At 54.6% G+C, this 17,096-nt stretch overlaps 1 protein-coding gene across 1 annotated transcript; it reads right to left on the bottom strand.

Annotated features, from left to right (window-relative positions):
- Positions 1 to 7,614: 7,614 nt before the first annotated feature.
- On the bottom strand, positions 7,615 to 14,373 carry NODAL (nodal growth differentiation factor). Its single transcript, XM_021700163.1, has 3 exons — positions 14,178 to 14,373; positions 9,199 to 9,896; positions 7,615 to 7,767 (listed from the first exon to the last, which is right to left on the bottom strand). The coding sequence occupies exons 1-3, from the start codon at positions 14,371 to 14,373 to the stop codon at positions 7,615 to 7,617; spliced, it is 1,047 nt and encodes a 348-aa protein (XP_021555838.1).
- Between the last annotated feature and the right edge of the window lie 2,723 nt (positions 14,374 to 17,096).

A 17,096-nucleotide genomic window follows, 5' to 3' on the forward strand; every position in this document is an offset into this window, starting at 1 on the left:
CATACTCTTGGAAAAAGTTCAGTTGCACCGTCATTTACATGAGAAGCTTGCTCAGGACCCCTTTGTTCCCTGGGAGCTTGATTCTTTGGGCATGAGACTTCTCGTTCTTTATAGCTGGTTTTGGCATTCATGGAACCTGGTTCCAACTCCAGGTAGTCGAGCAGTGAGCAGAAGAGCGCCTCTTCTTGATCTTTGTTGCTGCACTTGAAAATCTGGCCTCGCTGAACAGCGGGGAATGGATTTAAAACATGCCAGCTTGAGTGATGTCAAGGCGCCATTTTCCCCTTTTCTGCCATCTTGGGAAATCTCTGCACACGGTTCCCTAATTGGAGGCCATTTTTCTAGTTTTTGCAGGGAGTGTCAGCCGTATGATACAGCAGCAGCCTGCTCCTTCAGTCTTCTCTGCAAGGCCCTCCTTACTGGTTGGTGTCCTTTCCTGGAGGCCACTGCTATGAGAGATACTTTGACCTCCATGAACCTGCATTTTAAAGATCGTTTCACAAGGCAACAGATTAACTTGTAACAGATGACACCTTTGTGCCATGCCTCAAGAATGATTTTTTCAGGGCGAGCCAGATCCAGAAGAATGAATAATCTCTCCTGGCTTTCTCTTGGGGAGGGAGAACCCTTAGGGGACCATCTGAGTGAGATGGTTCTTAAAATCTTAGTGATCATTTGCTCTTTTTATGAGGAAACCATGTTTCTGAACCTCTGAGGACAATCCATCTTGGTTGAAATGACCTCGTTCCTCCAAATTCCAGCAGGAGACACGCGTTGTCTTGGTCTGTCTGTACAGTATGGTTTGCTGAGACCACCACGTCTTCATATTCTGTTTAAATAGCTGAACGTCCTCAGGAGCACCCTGTCAAGCAGCTGGCTTCTTGGTATTGGGCTGTCAAGCCCGGAATTCTGTCATCCCACCTGTATTAGTTATCTTCTGCTGTGTGACAGATTACCCCCAAACTTGAAATCTTGAAAGAGCAAATGTTTTCTGTCAGCTTCTGGAGGTTAGGAATCGGGAAGCAGCTTAGCATGATGGTTCTGGCACAGGGTCACCGGAAGTTGCCATCAAGATGTCGGCAGGGTCTGCAGTCATCTAGCTAGGGCTGGAGAACCCACTTCTACGTGCGCTGTGGCTTGTTGGTGCGTTCTCTGCATACGGGTCTCTGTGTAGAGCAGCACGAGCGTCCTCATACCAGAACAGCTGGCTCCCCCCCTGAGCAGGTGACCCCAGGGAGAGGGCAAGAAGGAGTCTGCAGTGCCTTCCATGACGGCCTCTGAAAGCACACACCATCACCTCTTCCCTATTGTGTCCCTTAGAAGCAAGCTCCTAAGCCCGGCCGACACAGGGGAGGGCAGTGACACCCACCTGTGAGGGGAGCAGTATCAAAGAATGTGAGGATCTATCTTAAAATCACCTCACCCCCAACAGAGGACAAAGTCAGTCCAACAGGGGGGTAGGTTAAACTAGATAACACAAAGAGATGTTGCTACTGCATCTCCAAACTGAATAGAAGACAGACACTTTTCTCTTTCCCCAAAGTCAGCTGCTGGTTTGGAGAGTGGTGGCGAGAAATGACGATTCCCAAGAGAATAAAAAGAGCTCTACGTTTGCCTGGCTACCAGCAGTGCAAGGATGCTTCGGGGCGAGTCCTAGGCTTTGTGTCTCTCAGACTCCGCACCACATCTTTGCATCTCCGTGAGCCAGGAACTGAAAGGGAATTGGATCCTTCTAACTCAGCCACTAAAGCGGACCTAATTGGAGTCAGTGTTGTTAAGGCAAAGGAAGAAATGTGAATGAGATGTTGGGTTACCGGGCTGAATGAAAGCTTCACGGTTCGGATTCAGGGTGAAGTAGATGATTGCATCTGGAAGCCAGGCCCCTGTCAGAGTCCAGGTGTTGGTACCTGGTCTCTGCAGCCATATGAGCTGAAACAGATTTGGGTCGGGTGGCTCACCCAAGAAGCCACTTCTCAGTTCAGTAGGGGACGTCTGGGAATTAGAAATGTCTGTCGGTGCTTGATTGCACCTCTGAATCCAGTGTGTGTCTTACCTGGGTGCCCGCCTCAGGCCGGGCTTCCTGATAGAGATGTATTCTTAAAGAGAGCCGGTCAGTCGAACACATTCCTAGGGAACATCTCCTGGGCGTCTGGCGCCCATGCCCAGCCATGTTTTAGAGACTCGAGACATCTTCAAGATGCACGTTCCTGTCTGGCTTTATGCTCTGCCTCTTCTCTGGCCCTGCTTGGTGGAGCGTGCACTTGACTAAGAAGCATTGCTGCTGAGGCAGCCATAAGAACAAGGGCACTTCCTCCACAAGTAAGGACTCCTCTTCACAGCACTTTCCCATGACTTGTCTTTTTCCTTCTGCTTTTGAGACAGAGTCACAATAGATGGTCTTTCGTTTTGCGTTTGGGCCCCCAGCTCTTTGGGACCGTCTGACCTTGGTGTGGACAGCTGCGGCAGCACGAAGCCTGCTGCCTGGGTGGCTTGTCCCCAGAGCCTGCCGTTCAGCCGGCGCACGACCCGTGTGCCATCGAGGCAGCTGGTAGGAGGGGCTCGCTGTGCTGCAGCAGGACCCCAGAAACGGGCTTTTACTCTTTCTCCCCTTCTTGGATATTCGATGGCGTGTCAAGCATCTTGGCTGCTTGAAGCCAGGGCCCCGGGCCCTTTGAGTTCTCCCGCAGAGAGGCGGTCCACTGCCTCTCCATCTGGGCCGGAACTTGCTGGTCGAGGCATGTTTCTGGACTACAGGCAGAGCAGCTGTCTATTAATCTGCGAAACCCAATCACTTACCCACCCATGACATCTGGGACCGGGTAATCATTTTAAAGAAGCACGGTTTCTTTGGGAGGGCAATTTCTGTCTGGACTTGGAAAGGGGTGTGGTTAACCGCACCCCCCCCCATTCCTGTGTCCTAACCTCTCAGCTTTTAATAAAGGATGAAATCAGATCTTGAGGCAACTGGGTCACAATTCTTTTGAATGCTTATTCCCCAGGGGCATTTCCTGTTCTAGTAAGGATTTTCCAGTTTAGCACTGAGGTTTCCTTGAGGCTAGCTCAGGAATTTCTTACAAAAGACTAAGGAGATGGATACAAACTTATTTTTTCAAGCAATCATTCATGTCTCCTTTCCCACCCTCTGGAATTTAAATTTCATTCTCTGGGCTGGTCCTAGAAGTGAATACCTTGTGGCAAAACTAGATTTAAGAGGTCTCTTGAGTTCCTATTCAGATGGTCTGTGGTTTCTCTTTGCTTAACAACTCTGCCTGCAGCCTGGGCCAACCACACGGTATGGATGGCCGGGGGAAATGTTGCCGAGGTGAAACACAGTTCCCTGGGTATTTAAATTCTTACTCTGCCACCTTTCTAAGTGTAGGGGGCTAACCGATGTTGCAATGCTTGATAATCATGTGGCCACGCTGAAATTTCCAAAGGGAGCTCTCGCCGGTGCTTACCCCTCAAATTCCTGGACACTTCTAACAGAGAGAGTTCCATGAATCTAGCCCAGAATAGCCAGTCTTGCCCCCGGTGTATCCCCTTCCTCTCCATCTTAATCTTTAAAAACAAAAAACCAAGCCCAGGCCAAGGGTAATTTTTACTTGAAACCAGGAGGGTGGGGAGGAACACGAGCTAAGGACGAGTTGTCCGAGTAAGCCATCCTGCTCCTGGTGGCTGTGGCCAAACCACTGAGTCCCATGAGCCAGTGCCTTTCCCTCCCCCAAAGAGGGAGCCCGCCTCTTCCCACCTGGGTACCCCAGGGGCAAGTCTCAAAGGAGGCATCTTGGAGAGCCCAGAGGACACTCACATGCCTAGGGGTCCATTTTAAGCATCTTTAAGATATTTTCTGTATAAAACAAATGCCCTTCCCTGTCTTCGTGCCGCCAGTGGCCCAGTTCCATCCACTGAACGGAAAAGTGGAGACTGCCGTTACTTCTTTGGTCTTCCCTTCGTCCCCTTAGACATGGTCGCCCCCCGCCCCTCCCGTCCATTTCAGCGTTGTGGATGGAGAGCGGAGGACACCATGCGGTCTTGAGGCAGTCCCGTGTGAATCCGTGATCACTTTTGTTGGTGTTTTTTTTTTGTTTTTTTTTTTTTTGGTAACTGTCCTAAACCAGCAGGTGTTTGGAAATTAGGGAAAAATTAAATTCTCACCAATGGTTGCTGTTACAGTTAAATCAATAAAGATCTTGAGTATCAACTTGTGTTCTGATTTGTTTACATTTTGGGGGAAACCCTGTGGATTTCACATGTGGAGGGTCTCGACCAGTGAGGTAAATGGGCAGAGATGGTGAGCCACCTCGTGGGGCGGTTCTCAGCATTGGCAGAGCACGGGCTTTGTCTGGCCCAGAGATTCAGCGAGATGCCCTGTCCCTTCCCTCAGAAGCGTGGTGGTGAACAGATGCATGCGGGGGCCGGACACACCAGGTAGGCAGGCTCCTCTCTCCTCGGACCAGCTTCATGGAAGCGCAGACAGCGGCTTTCCCTTTTTCCGAAGAGGGCTGCCTGTGCCCCGAGGGGCACCTGTCAGAAATGCATCCCCTCGGAGGTCCTAAACTAGGCTGTGCTGCAGGAGCATCCAATTCCTTGCTATTATTAATCCAGTGAGTCCCACGTATCAATACTGCGAACAAGAATTCTGTCTTGTTGGAGATGTGAACAGAGGTCGGCAGAGTAAAAGTGGACTTGAGGAAACATTTTCCCGTCCAGACAACGGCATGGTTTAGTTCTGAGGCTTCAGACTGAGCCAGCCTTGAAGTCTAGCCGAGCTGCTTAGAGGCCGTGTTCCTTCCGCCAGGATTCTCTCAGGTAGGCGAGGGTTAAGAACTACCCCTTCCTGGGTGGCTGTGAGGCTCAAGGAAGGCGCTTAGCCTAGGGCCTGGTACATGAAGAGTTCGGGAAAGGGCTGGAGCACAGCCCAGTCAGCGTGGCGACCAGAGGTCAGCCAGCTGGGCCTCCTTTGCCTCGGGAATGAGTGAATTTGGGCGTGGAGCAGGCCTGTGGGCTGCACCCACCACCCAGCCCTGGGACCTCTGGAAGGACTCCTTAGGGGAAGATGGGGCCAAACCCTTCTGCTAACACTTCATACATCCTTTCCTCTGCACAGAGGCAGGTAGGATGCTAACTTCCAAGGCCACTTAGGAATGCGGGGGCGGGGGGAGAAGGGGAGACGAGGTGGAGGCAAACACCCCACAGTGGTGCTACTGGAGTCTTGACAACCGCCTCCCGGGTAGCCCCCGTTTCTGCTTCTCTCCTTCCAGTCTTTCCTTTTCTTCACTCCTACGTACCGCTAGGCCCACCCCCTGCCCTGGTCAAGGACAGTAAGGCGTCCAATTGCCCCCACTCAGCTACCGGCCTGGCACGGCTCTAAGTACAGTAGACCTTTGCCTTGAGAGCACGTTAAAATAACCATTCTGTGAGAGCCCCATCTGGCTCCCAGGTTAGGGCAGGACTCCGTTCTCGGGGGCAATCTTCCCTCCACACATGGGGCCCAGGGCATGAAGCCCTGTTGCTAGGCTTGGCCCCAAACGCCTCTGGCCCGGCGGCAGGATGACCCACTGCCGACAGGCCCGGCACGGAGCTCTCAGCAGGGCTCAGCAAAACGATGTTCCACTCCTCGGTGCCTGCCGGCCTCGTCAGTGAGGTTTTGTTCTGAGTCAGTGGAGCTGCTGACCGTGAACTCTCCCACAGCTGTGGCCACAAGTAGCTTGGACTTTCGCTTTCCTGGCCCTCGCCATAGAAGAAATGTTGGGGACCTATTTAGTAAGGAAGATGCTCTCAAGCCCCAGGGTTGGGATTTTCACTTCCCAGAACCTCGGTGTGGTAGTGGGATTGGGTCCAAATGTTTGGTTCCAGAGGCTAGGCCTTGACCCCAAAGTAGGGGAGCAATTAAGCTGCTATTCAGGACAGTGCCCCTGGGGCTCCAGAGACCAGAGCCGAGTTCTTGACCCCGCCCCTCCTAGCTGTGTGGTCAGGCCCTGGGCCTCCGGATGGGATAAAAAGCTGGCCTCACAGGGGTTCTGAATAGTCAGCTGCAGAACCCTATTGTGATTCGGGACTGCGGTGCCAGCAGGTCTATTTCCACCCCAGGAAAGGAGAAGCTAGAGCGGCTTGGTTGCTGAATCAGGGCATTAAGGTTTCTCAAGCCCAGGCCTGGCTCTAGCCTCGCCAACCTCGGCCTAGGCCAGGATTACTACCTTGACTCAGCCATCACTGCAATCGAGTCAGGAGGGGTTCCCACACGATGGGGCTCATTCTCGTAAGCCTGGAGCAGAAGTTGACCGGCTTCCTGGGGAAGCAGGGGTAGAACTACCATAGACTCGCATTCCCGCTAGATTGGCCCCCTCACCCCTGCCAGAAACAGCCCCTGTTCTGGCAATGCTTAATGAGGTCAGCTAAAAGAGAAACAGGATTGCTGCCTTTGGGGTCTTTTCATCCAAAAGGCAAAGCTGTGCTCAGGTGCTTTGGGTAGAGCTTCCCACAAGAAAGCTGGGGTTCCTTCTGCTGGGTAGAACCCGAAATCAAGCCCGACTGCGAAGCCTGAGCACAGAAGAGCTAGTAAAGGTTAGAGAGAGAGGGTACGGCAGGCCTGGGGCTCAGCAGGCTTCGTAAGCTGTAGAGGGAGATGGAGAGATGGGGATAAGGCCCAGAGGACAGTCCATGATGGAGGACCTGCTAACAGACATGTTAGCACTTTACAGGAGGAGGCTGAGCAAGGAATTAGTCACCTGAGGCCACACAGCTTCTCAGCGGCCCGGGTGTGACCATAACCCAGGTCTCAGGCCACCGTCGCCCCTGCTGGACGGGAAGCTCAGGGGCCTCATTAACAGCACACAATGAGACACCGAGGTGAACTGTCACCAACTTTAATAGACTCGGATTGTGTGTGCCCACGCAAGCTGGCTGGGGGGTGCTTGAGGGCTCCACTCCTGGAGTCCAGCGTGGCCAGCTCTCTGGAGGAGTTTCTGCCTCTCCCTTCAAAGGCACCAGCTGGCCTAGGAGGACTTCACAATGGCTGTATTGTTTGTGCAACTCATTAGCAGAGACCCACTCTGGGGAGCCTCCGGACAAGGCCAGCGGATCGCCACTGGCCGGCCCGAAGCAGGTGGGGGCTTCCCTAAACCAGCCAGAGGCAACGAGAGCCAACTGTTTCTCCTTTAACACAGTGAACTTCATCTTGGCAGGGGGCGGGGGTGGTCAAAGACCACCTTTGAGAATACATAGAAGTTATCGGTAACCTGTCCCACCTCAAAGATAAATGCACGTACGCCCCAACTTTTGCGTATCATTTCTGAGGGTTCATAGGTTAAGAAGTCAAGTAGAGAACCCTTGCCCTAGTGCTTTTAGTCACCACTGTCTCTTCAGGAAAGAGAACAGCCGACCAGCCTGCCGCCCAGGCTTGCTCCTCTCTCTCTCCCGACAGACAGCAGCCTCTGTGTGAGCTGGACCCCACAGAGCCTTCCTTTACAGGGCAGGCAGCTCTTCCCCGTCTGGCAAACAGAGCAACCTTCCCCCCTCTGTGTCTCCTCATTGCGTTAGATGGTTCTCGTGTCTCTTCTAGGACCTTCCCAACTTCCCAGGGAACAGGCAAATCCGGGCCCCGCCAGGATCCCCTCAAAGGCACCCACATTCTTCCACAATCATGTCTTTATGATGGTCTAGGAGGACTCTGCCGTTGTCCACGTACAGCATGCTCAGCGGCTTGGTCTTCACGGGGGCACAGCAGGTAGAAGGGACTCGGTGGGGCTGGTATCGCTTCAGCAGACTCTGGGGGAGAAAAGTCAGTTAAAATCAGTTTCTGAGTACAAAAGCAGAAGAAAATCATTCTCATAAAGGATTCAGCCTGCCAATATACATCATCAACTCCTAACATGTAAAGTAACTTTACAGGCTGTTTAAAAAAAAAAAAAAAAGAGCTAAACAGAAGATTCTAAAGGCTGTATCTGGGTAAAGCAGTAGCAAACAGACATGTCCTCCTATTGTTCTAGTCTAGAGTGCATGCCAATTCCAAGAAACTCCTGGTTTCCTTCCAGAAACATGAAGCAGAAGAGAGTCATGAGGAAATTCTTGTGGGATTTGCTTTGTTGCCCAGAGAAGGGCAAATAGAGTCAGTAGGAGAAAAGGTAACAATCCCTTGGCACTCTGGAACCGGGCCCCATCCCTGTGGTCCAGCGAGGTCTTTCTTTTTGGATCTGAGTGTCAGAGTTGCTCTTGGGACTCTCTGGGTCACTGGGGGTCCCCCTGATCATGCAGCAGGGAGGTTCATGGAGCAAAGTCCCAGGAGAGGCTCAGGCCTTTGCCTAGGAAAGGTCCTGCAGGGCTCTGGCCCCACCGAGTTCAGCTCACATGCTCCCCAGAGCCTCTGAACCCCAATATCAGGGCCACCATGTTAGGCTCTATTCTCTGCTCCCTCCCTCTCATTGTCCTTTTGCTCTCCTCCACCACCTTCTAGACCTTAGGCTGATTAGTGGCACGTGGTGGTAGTCTTGGGCCCTCCCTACCGCAAAACGGTGTCCAACTCCTGTTTTAGGTGGCAAAAGTACAGTGGCTAGAACAGGAGGACCCCAACCATGGCCCCACAAATGCGGCCCCCATTCCATCGGTTAATCACAGACTTCTAGTAGTGATGATACATCATCCAACGTGCCGGTCACCAGCCAGCAGATATACATGCGGGAAACATCTCATCTCATTTAACCCTACAACATGGCTATGAACTATGGCATTGCCATCCCCCTTTCACAGACGGGAAAGGTCAGGCTCAGACAGAGTAAGCAGCTTGATCAGTATCACACAGCTAATATGTAGGAATCAGAGCCGTGTTTATTCCCAGAGTCCAGATTCTGAACTTCCTTTCCTAGAAGAGTCAGAGCTGAGGAGAAGCGGAAGTCTTCTAGTCTACACCCTCCACCCCTAATTTTATGAAAAACGAGGAAGAAGGCCTAAGGAAGCAAGGTGTTCGAGGTTACCCAAGGGGGCGTGGCCGCATGTAGGCCCTCTGAGGATCGTGTCACAGGCCATCAGTCTCTCCCAGGATAGGAGCCGGCACACTGTTGGTGCCCGAATAACAGTGAATGAATGAACAGCAATTTACAAGCAAAGCCGGAGTCCTGTCCGCTCCCCCACCCCCGATCGGGCAGTATGGCCCCCTCTCCCCCACAGCCCCCTGCCTCCCCTCCCCTTGGCAGGGTTCTGCACCTGGATGTATGCGTGGTTGGTCGGATGGAACTCCTCCCCCACGGGGTTAGGACACTCGCCCTCGCAGCGATAGGCATTGTACTGCTTGGGGTAGATGATCCAGGAGCCCCATCCAATGAGGTTGAAATCCACTTGGAACTTGACCTTCCGACACAGCTGGCTTTTGTCCGGCAAGTGGTGTCGACGGCGCCGCCTGCCCCTCTCCTGGGACAGCTGTCCCTCCCGGGCCCGCCAGGAACTCTCGGCCTCCCACAGCAAGGTGGAGCCGCCCAGCTGCCTCCGCTCTGGGGACAGGTTGGAGTAGAGCATGAGGAGCGCGCTGGCGACGGGCGGCGTGGGAGGCCGCGGCTGACACTCTCCAACCAAACTGGACATCTGCTCCTCCAGCTGCCCAGGGTGCTTCAGCCACTTGGAGAGTGGCCTGGTCACCTCCAGGACCATGCCGCCTGAGGAAAAGGTGACCTGGGACAGAGGGACAGTGAACAGGTCCATCCGAAGACGCTCCCGGCAGTCAGCTGGGTCCTGCTCCGCATCCGGCTTTAGCTGGTGGAGAATCTCGACGGAGAGTGGCAGGCCAGGGGGCAGATCCACAGGGCTGGACAGCTGCAGCCGGAGCTCAGCCCACACCAGATCCTCCACTTGGCTCAGGAAGGAGAAGTCAAAAGCAAACGTCCAGTTCTGCCCATCCACCTCCACATCTGGGTGGGGAAAAACCGGGAAGGAAGCAGAGTGAGTGGGGGCCCCCTGCAGCCTCATCGCTGTAACAACCACCAGAGCTCATGTTGGAGCCTTAACCTGATAGGAATCCTCTCCATGCTCAGCCCAACCCCTAGGCGTTGGGAACGTGGAGTCCACTTTGGTCCGATTCAAATTGCGGCTCTGAGAGGTTAAATCACCCACACAAGGCGGCAGAGCTAAGAATGAACCTGGATTTGCCCAACCGCAAAGCCCAAACTCCAAATCACATCACCGTTCTGCGGCTCCCTCCAAGACACTCGAGAGCTGGAGAACAACTGGTAGAAACTGGATGAGTTCTCCCTGCTCTCTGGCCAAACCCTGAGCTTTCTGACCTAAACCCTGAGCCTCCACCCGCCCTGTGACCCTGAGCAAGTCACTTTCCCAGACTCCGCCTTCTCATTGGAAAGGGTGGCCTATCTCATGGGCACATTGAGGTTGATACGTGTATCATGGAAAGGCAAGGCTCGGTGGGCTCAGGGGGACACAGGCAGCAGAAGCCCAATGCCCCGCCCATTCCTAACGGCAGAGGCAGAAACTTCAGGAGTTCTTGACAACCTGATGCATAGGCTTCTACAGGCATTCTAAGCATGACTTTGCGCTGACCTGGCAGTTTTCCACCCCGTGGGCTTTCTCATCTACCTGCAGGGTGCTTATCACCTCCCCCACCCCCTGAGGGACATTCCCACACCTGGGGCAGACACGGTAGCACACACACAGCCCCTGGCCCTGTTCTACCCCCGCTCCCCGAGACAACTCAACCCAAACCGGACGACAAGGAACGGGGAAGCACATTCCATTCATTTTAGTCCTGGACTAATTTGGTCCGATGTCTGGGAATAGCATGTTTTTGTGGATTTTCAGGTCACCTAAAAGTGACCTTTAACTTTTTTCAAGCCCAGTTTCCTTTTCTTTGCAATGGGAACGGTCATGCCCTACCCATCCCTGCATCCTCATCAGCCCTCATGGAAATAAAGAGGTTTGAAGGCTTGTCGCTAAATCAAAGTCAGGGATCATCCCTCAGAAAAAAACACTAACCCTTTCGTGAATCGAGCTCAAGGGTGGTGATGGTCTCCGATTTAGGTCCACTCTGGGCAGACCACTAACAGTTTCCGTTTTTTTTTTTTTTTTTTTAAGGGTCTCATAGAGCATCTTTGGTCAGATGGTAAGTGAATTTCTTTGAGAAATCCAAACTGCATTACAAGGAGGCCGTCCCAGCTTCAGCCTCCTGGCAGCTTCTCCCAACCCACCTTCAGCTGCTCTTCTTCATTTCCCCTTCCCTCCTCATTAGCACCTGCAGGGGGCAATAACCGGGCCCTGGCTAGCAACTCTCCCCGGAGGTGTGGGGAGGAGGCAGGCATTCCCCCTTGCCCACCACAGCACCCCTAGCTACCTGGGGATTAGGTGGGACCTGCAGCAACTCCTGGCCACCTGCACCAGGAGTTAAAGACTTTTTATCTCAAGTACCCACAAATGGCCTTTTAGAAGAAGACATTCCAGCCCAGCAGGTTAAGAGCAGAACGCTCCGGTGCGTTCTGCGAGGCTTCAAATTCTGCCGCTCGCTGTTGAACATTGGGTAGATTACTTTCCTTCTCTGGGCCTCAGCTTCCCTCTTGGTAAAAGGAAGATAGTGACAGTATCCACCTCGTGGGAGTTTTAGGATTTACTGAGCTAACGTGCGTACAGCGTTTCGCCCAGCACAGCCAAGGTACAGCAAATGTTGGCTGTCATCAACCACTTCCTTACTATTGCCGATGGCCAAGGTTAGAAAATGAAGGTTCCAGATCGGTAGTGAGGGACCTGGACATAGAAGCAAAGTCATCTGTTCCCAGAATGGACAATGTGTATGGAGTGCTCCTGCCCAGGGTGAGGAAGAGTCTTTGACCCACCCCCAGCCAAGGGCTCCCTGGGAAACAGTGCTGATAGGTTCTCTTAGAGCTGGCTCTGGTTCTTGTTAGGAGAGGGGTGCCTAATTTTGGGGGGGTCACTGATGCCTGACACAAGCTAAGAATGCTCCCACCTGTACAACAAATGTGACTTGGGGTAAGTATCTGGAGAGGGTTCGTGGACCCTGAAACTGATCCAAGCACTGGACAGAGTTGGCCCACAGGCCCCAGTGTGATCTTGACCCACGTCTAGTTCTAAAGAAGAAAGTGGGGGCTCCTGGGTGGCTCAGTCGGTTGAGCATCTGCCTTCAGCTCGTGTCATGATCCCAGCGTCCTGAGGTTGAGTCCCACGTGGGGCTCCCTGCCCAGCGGGGAGTCTGGTCTCCCTCTCCCTCTGCTCATGCTCTCTCTCACTCTTTCTCTCTCAAATGAATAAATAAAATCTTTAAAAAAAGAAAGAAAGAAGAAAGTGGTTGGGCCCATGCCCTTGGGTTCTCTCCCCTCAGACAGAGTGCTGAGGCTGAGTTAGGACTTGGGGCTCTGGAGGAAAGGAGGGTGTAGGTATGACATTAAGCGTCCACTCTGCATTATTATAAACTCTGAGGATAATTGCCACTATCTGCTTCCCAAGCAGAGCCTGGTCTCCTTCAATCCTCACCACTATTACAGGTGAGAAACCTGAGGGTGTTTCAACAGGGACAGAGGCAGATGCAAACCCACTTTGGTTAGACGCTAACAGCCACTTCCCTCTTTCCTGGGGAGGCCTACAGATAAGCCCGAGGGAAAAGAGTGTTTAGAAGATTCCTTCTCCATCAGTGTCCCTCCAAGCAGGCTCTTCTTGCTGCTTTTAAAAAAATGAAGCCAATTCACAACACTGAATGTACTTAATGTCACCGTACACTTAAAAAGAGGTAAAATGTTAGATTTTGTCGTGTATATTTTACCTTGTACACACCAATGAGGCAGAAAGCCAGTCCCCTGCTTTACAGCAGGGGAAACTAGAGAACTCAACAGATATGCAAGGGACCCACCCGGAATTGGGAAGCAGGCTTTGAGGGACCAGGACTCAGTGTTCCAGTCTCCCAGGCTGTCAAACCCCCACAAACCTTCTGGAACTCTCCAGAAGGACAAGTGAACTGAAAAAGGGCACCCAGCACCCCTTTGCCCAGCCTCCTCCCAGCACCCAGCTTTCTGGTAGAGGGACTGAGCAGAGCACTCCAGTCATTTCCAAGCCAGCTCACCCCTCCAGTGTCCCTAGTCTGTCTGGTCTTCAGATGACCCTTCAGGAGAGGGTCATCAGCTGTCTGACCCCAGACGTGGCCGGCCAGGGAGCTAGGAGCCCCCACCCCCAGACCACAAGTTGCTGGCGGGTGGCCAATTAGATCAGATTATCGGATGTGGATTGTGCCCCAGCGTGGGGGAGGGCCGTCTGGCCCCAGCTGGGGAGGGAGGCGCAGGCCGGAGCAGGGCGGCAGGGGTCTGCCCCCGACCCCAGGCGTCAGGATGTGGATTGCAAGGGGCAAGGGGACGCCGCGGGAGCGCTCCCTCTGCTCCGCACCCACCTGCCGGTCGCGCCGGACGCCCAGAACGCCCTGCGCTGTTTCCGAGGGTGATCCTCCCCAATCACCATGGTCCTGAGTGCTTCCCCCCATCCATGTCTAGGCTCCGAACCCGAGTCACTCGGGACGCTGACCCCTTCCCAGCCTGCACTCGAGTTCCCAAGCCTGCCTCAGTTCCCAACTGCGGGGCACCCCATCTCTAGTCCCGGATCTCTGAACTCTAATCCCTGAGGTTACATGCACCGTGCTGGGTTTCGAAGCTTGCAGTCAGCGCCAGGCTCCGGCACCCATTCACTCTCACGCGGGAAAAGAAAAAAAATCCACAAAATGTATGTAGCAATACTAACGACCATTTATTTCTATGCCCGGTTTCGTGCTAAGCGTCGAACGTGCTTTGTCACCTAGCTCTCGCCACCGTCTTCTAAGGGAGGTACTGCTGTCCCCATTGCAGGGAAGCGCACACCGAGGCGCCGCGAGCTTAGGTAATTTAACAAGCCGGCGCGGTCCAGTGGCGCAGTCGGCCTCCCACCCTCCGGCACCGCGCGCTCTCCACCCTGCAGCAAGACGCGGGACGCAAAGGTCTCCGCCCGGGGCCCCCTCCCGATGCCACCATCCCCTCCACCCGCCGACCCCGCGCGCCCAGCCGGTGCCGACCCCGAGCCACCCCAGACCCGGACCCCGGACGCGCGCTCCCAGCCCGGGGCGCCCTCAGCCGCGGCGTCCCCAGCCCCGGGCCGCCCGCCCGCAGCCCACCCCGGCGCCCTTCCCGAGTCCCGAGGTGCCCCGGCTGGGAGCCTACCTTGCGCCTGCAGGCTGCGAATGATGTCCGCCCGGGGCAGCGGGTCCCGGTAGAGGCTCAGCATGTACGCGAGAGGGGACGGCGACGAGGGCTGCCCCCGCGTTCGGAGCGGCACCGGGGCCACCGTGGCGGCGCCCGCCTGGCGCAGGACCCACCAGGCGTGCAGGAGGAACAAGGGCAGCCGGGGGGCGTGCATGGTGGGCTGGCTGGCCCTGCGAGCGGCGCCTCCGCCCCTTATATCCTGGGCCTTCGCTGCCGCCCCGCCTCTTTCCTCCTTCCCTGGGGAAAGCCTTGAGCTCCTATACCTGCCCCCACCCTAGGGGGTGGGTGGAGGTGGCCCCCAGAGGGACCACCTGCTGGGACGGGCCAGCCCCGAGCCTGGTAGGGAGGAGACCCGCCAAGCTGGCTGCGCTGTTAGGTCGGGGACCGTCCTGTTGGCCGGGTCCGGGCACCCTGGCACGTGGCTACTCTAGATAGGAAGGGCCTTGTTTCTGAGGCACAGCAAGTGTGTCATCGGCAGCTCTGGGGTCAGAACTGTGGCTTCCTTGCCCTGCCCTACCTCGGATCCCTGCCCCTTCCTGTGGCTCCAGGCTCCAAATGGATGTCTGGCTCAACAGGACCAGGTAGGGAGCGGTGGTGGGCCCTGGAGGCTGGCCCCACACTGGCCTGCGAGGCCCCCACCCAGTCCGGCCAGGTGCAGCCTTCCAGGACACCGCCCGGATGGCCTCCGGGAGCACTCCTGGCTGTATCCGGCAAGGCCTGTCCGAGGGCTAGCCTCTGGGGAACTACTGGGCACTGGGAGTTGCTGGCTCAAGGAGGGTGAGCTCCAGAGGAAGGCCCACGGGGACCCGCTTCAGACGGGGACGGAAGGGCTCTCCCGGAGAAGACAATGGGCAGGAGCGACCAGGGCGGACCAGGGCAAAGGACAGACTTCTCCATCACAAAAGGGAGGTGTTGGGCAGAAGCTGGAGCCTGGGGCATAGCTAACAGGGGGACCCCGGTCGGTGAAGCAGGTGTGGTGGCATCAGGTGCTTCCCTTCGCAGGCACCCATCCACCCTCCCCCCCCCCCGGGGGATTTCAGGAGAAGGGGGTCGCCTGTGGTGTCTGTGCCCGGCAGGAAAGCTGGGTGTCAGCTTAGCCCTCTCTCTTTTCCCTTTCTCGGAGCCCTGCACGGAACTGAGCCTTGTCTGGCCTCCCTGCGCGGTGCAGCCAGGTCAGAGCTGGAATTACCTTTAAAGAAATAGAAATCCCTGCCCCTTCTCAGGCCCCATCTGTTTTCCCTCCACCCAGAAGGGCTCCTCCTCCCCGTTTCCTTTCTTGCTTTGCCAGGCACGCGAGCTGCTGGTTGGCATTTACTGAAATGCTGCGTGCCAGGCCCGCCTCAGCAACTTCCACAGGGTGCCCCAGCTCCACAGGACCACAGACTCAGCCCAGAGCAGGTGGAGACTGTGGGAGGAGGCCCAACAGGCTCAGTCAGGAGCTCCGACTTGGTCGGAGGGGAGGGGGGGAGGGGGAGTGGAGACGGCCCACACCCAGCCCACACCCTGCAGGAAGGGGCCTCGCCTAGGAGAGACCTGGGCTGCAGTTGGCCATGGGACCTGGACAATCTGCTCAGCTGGCAGATGGTTAGTTCCTTAAAATGGGGATTGCCTTGTTCATCGTGTTTTCCCCACAGTACACATTTGAGTTTGGACCCAAAAAATCTTAGCTAAGTGAATAAATCAGTGAATGGCACTATGTCCGGACTTGCTGGGAGATTAAGTATCGCCTTGGGTGTTTGTTAAACGATTGATTCCTGAGTCCCAATCCAGACCTCTAGACTTAGAATTTGGAGAGAGGGTTTGGTTATCTACATATTTAACAAGCACCCTGTGGTCCTTACCAGACAACCTTGAGAACCTGGGTGGGGCTGGGGTTCTAGTCGCAGTTTGGAACCCACCCCTCTGCATTCAGTTTCCTCATCGGAGATCCCTCCTTCCATACAGAATAAATGAAGCAAATGGTAAAGTGCTTCGCAAGCTCTAAAACCTGGTGTATATGTAAAGCTTTATGCACATGGATATTGTGGGTGCTCCGTAGTTGTCATTCAGCTTCCCCAGCCTGGGGGCTTGCTGGTTCAGGATGGTCAGCCCCAGCCCTCTGCATCAGACCCTTCCCCAGGGCACCCTCACCCAGGTTACGAATATATAAATAAAAACCTGACAGGTTGCGGTTAGTGCAGTGGGAGCCCTGACAAGGACATGGGAACCAAGAATGGCAACACGGGAGGGGCATATAGCTAGACAGAGGTACAGGAATCAGTCTCCCCCAAACCCGGATCTCCCCAAGTCCCACATGACCTAGAATCCCGGTGGTCCCCGTGGAAACAGGGACATTCAGCACAGAGCAGTCTTACCCACCAAGATGGGGAAAGGAACAACAAAGAAGATATACCTACTTCTCCTAGTGGACCAGAAGCTTCTTGAAATTAAGGATAAAATTTTATTCATCCTGTGTCCCTTGCACTATGACACCTAGAAGGTGCTTCATCAATGTTTTAGCTAACATGAGTGGTTATGCCAATAGCTAACATTTCTTGAGTCCTTCATGCAGTTGGCGCTCTGCTAATCATTGCAGTGATTTTATCATCATGCCCACTTCAGAGATGAGAAAACAGAGGCTCAGAAGAAACAAGGTGATTTGCTCAGGGCCACAGATTTACAGGTGGGAACAGCCAGTATGTGTTGGGCAGGTGTGCTTGTGACCCAAAGCAGTGCTTTGAGCTCTGTTGCTTCCCCACAGATGAGAGGGTGAACGTGTGCCTTGTACTAAGACTTAGAAACTCTCAAAGTCTTGCCTCTCCCAGGGTCTGGGAGCTTCAGACAGAGCTCATTTCTGATGTGTATTGGTCCAGAACCATGTAGGGGCCTGGAAGTACT

This window comes from Neomonachus schauinslandi, chromosome 6 (genome assembly GCF_002201575.2).
Source record: "Neomonachus schauinslandi chromosome 6, ASM220157v2, whole genome shotgun sequence".
Lineage (NCBI taxonomy): Eukaryota > Metazoa > Chordata > Mammalia > Carnivora > Phocidae > Neomonachus > Neomonachus schauinslandi.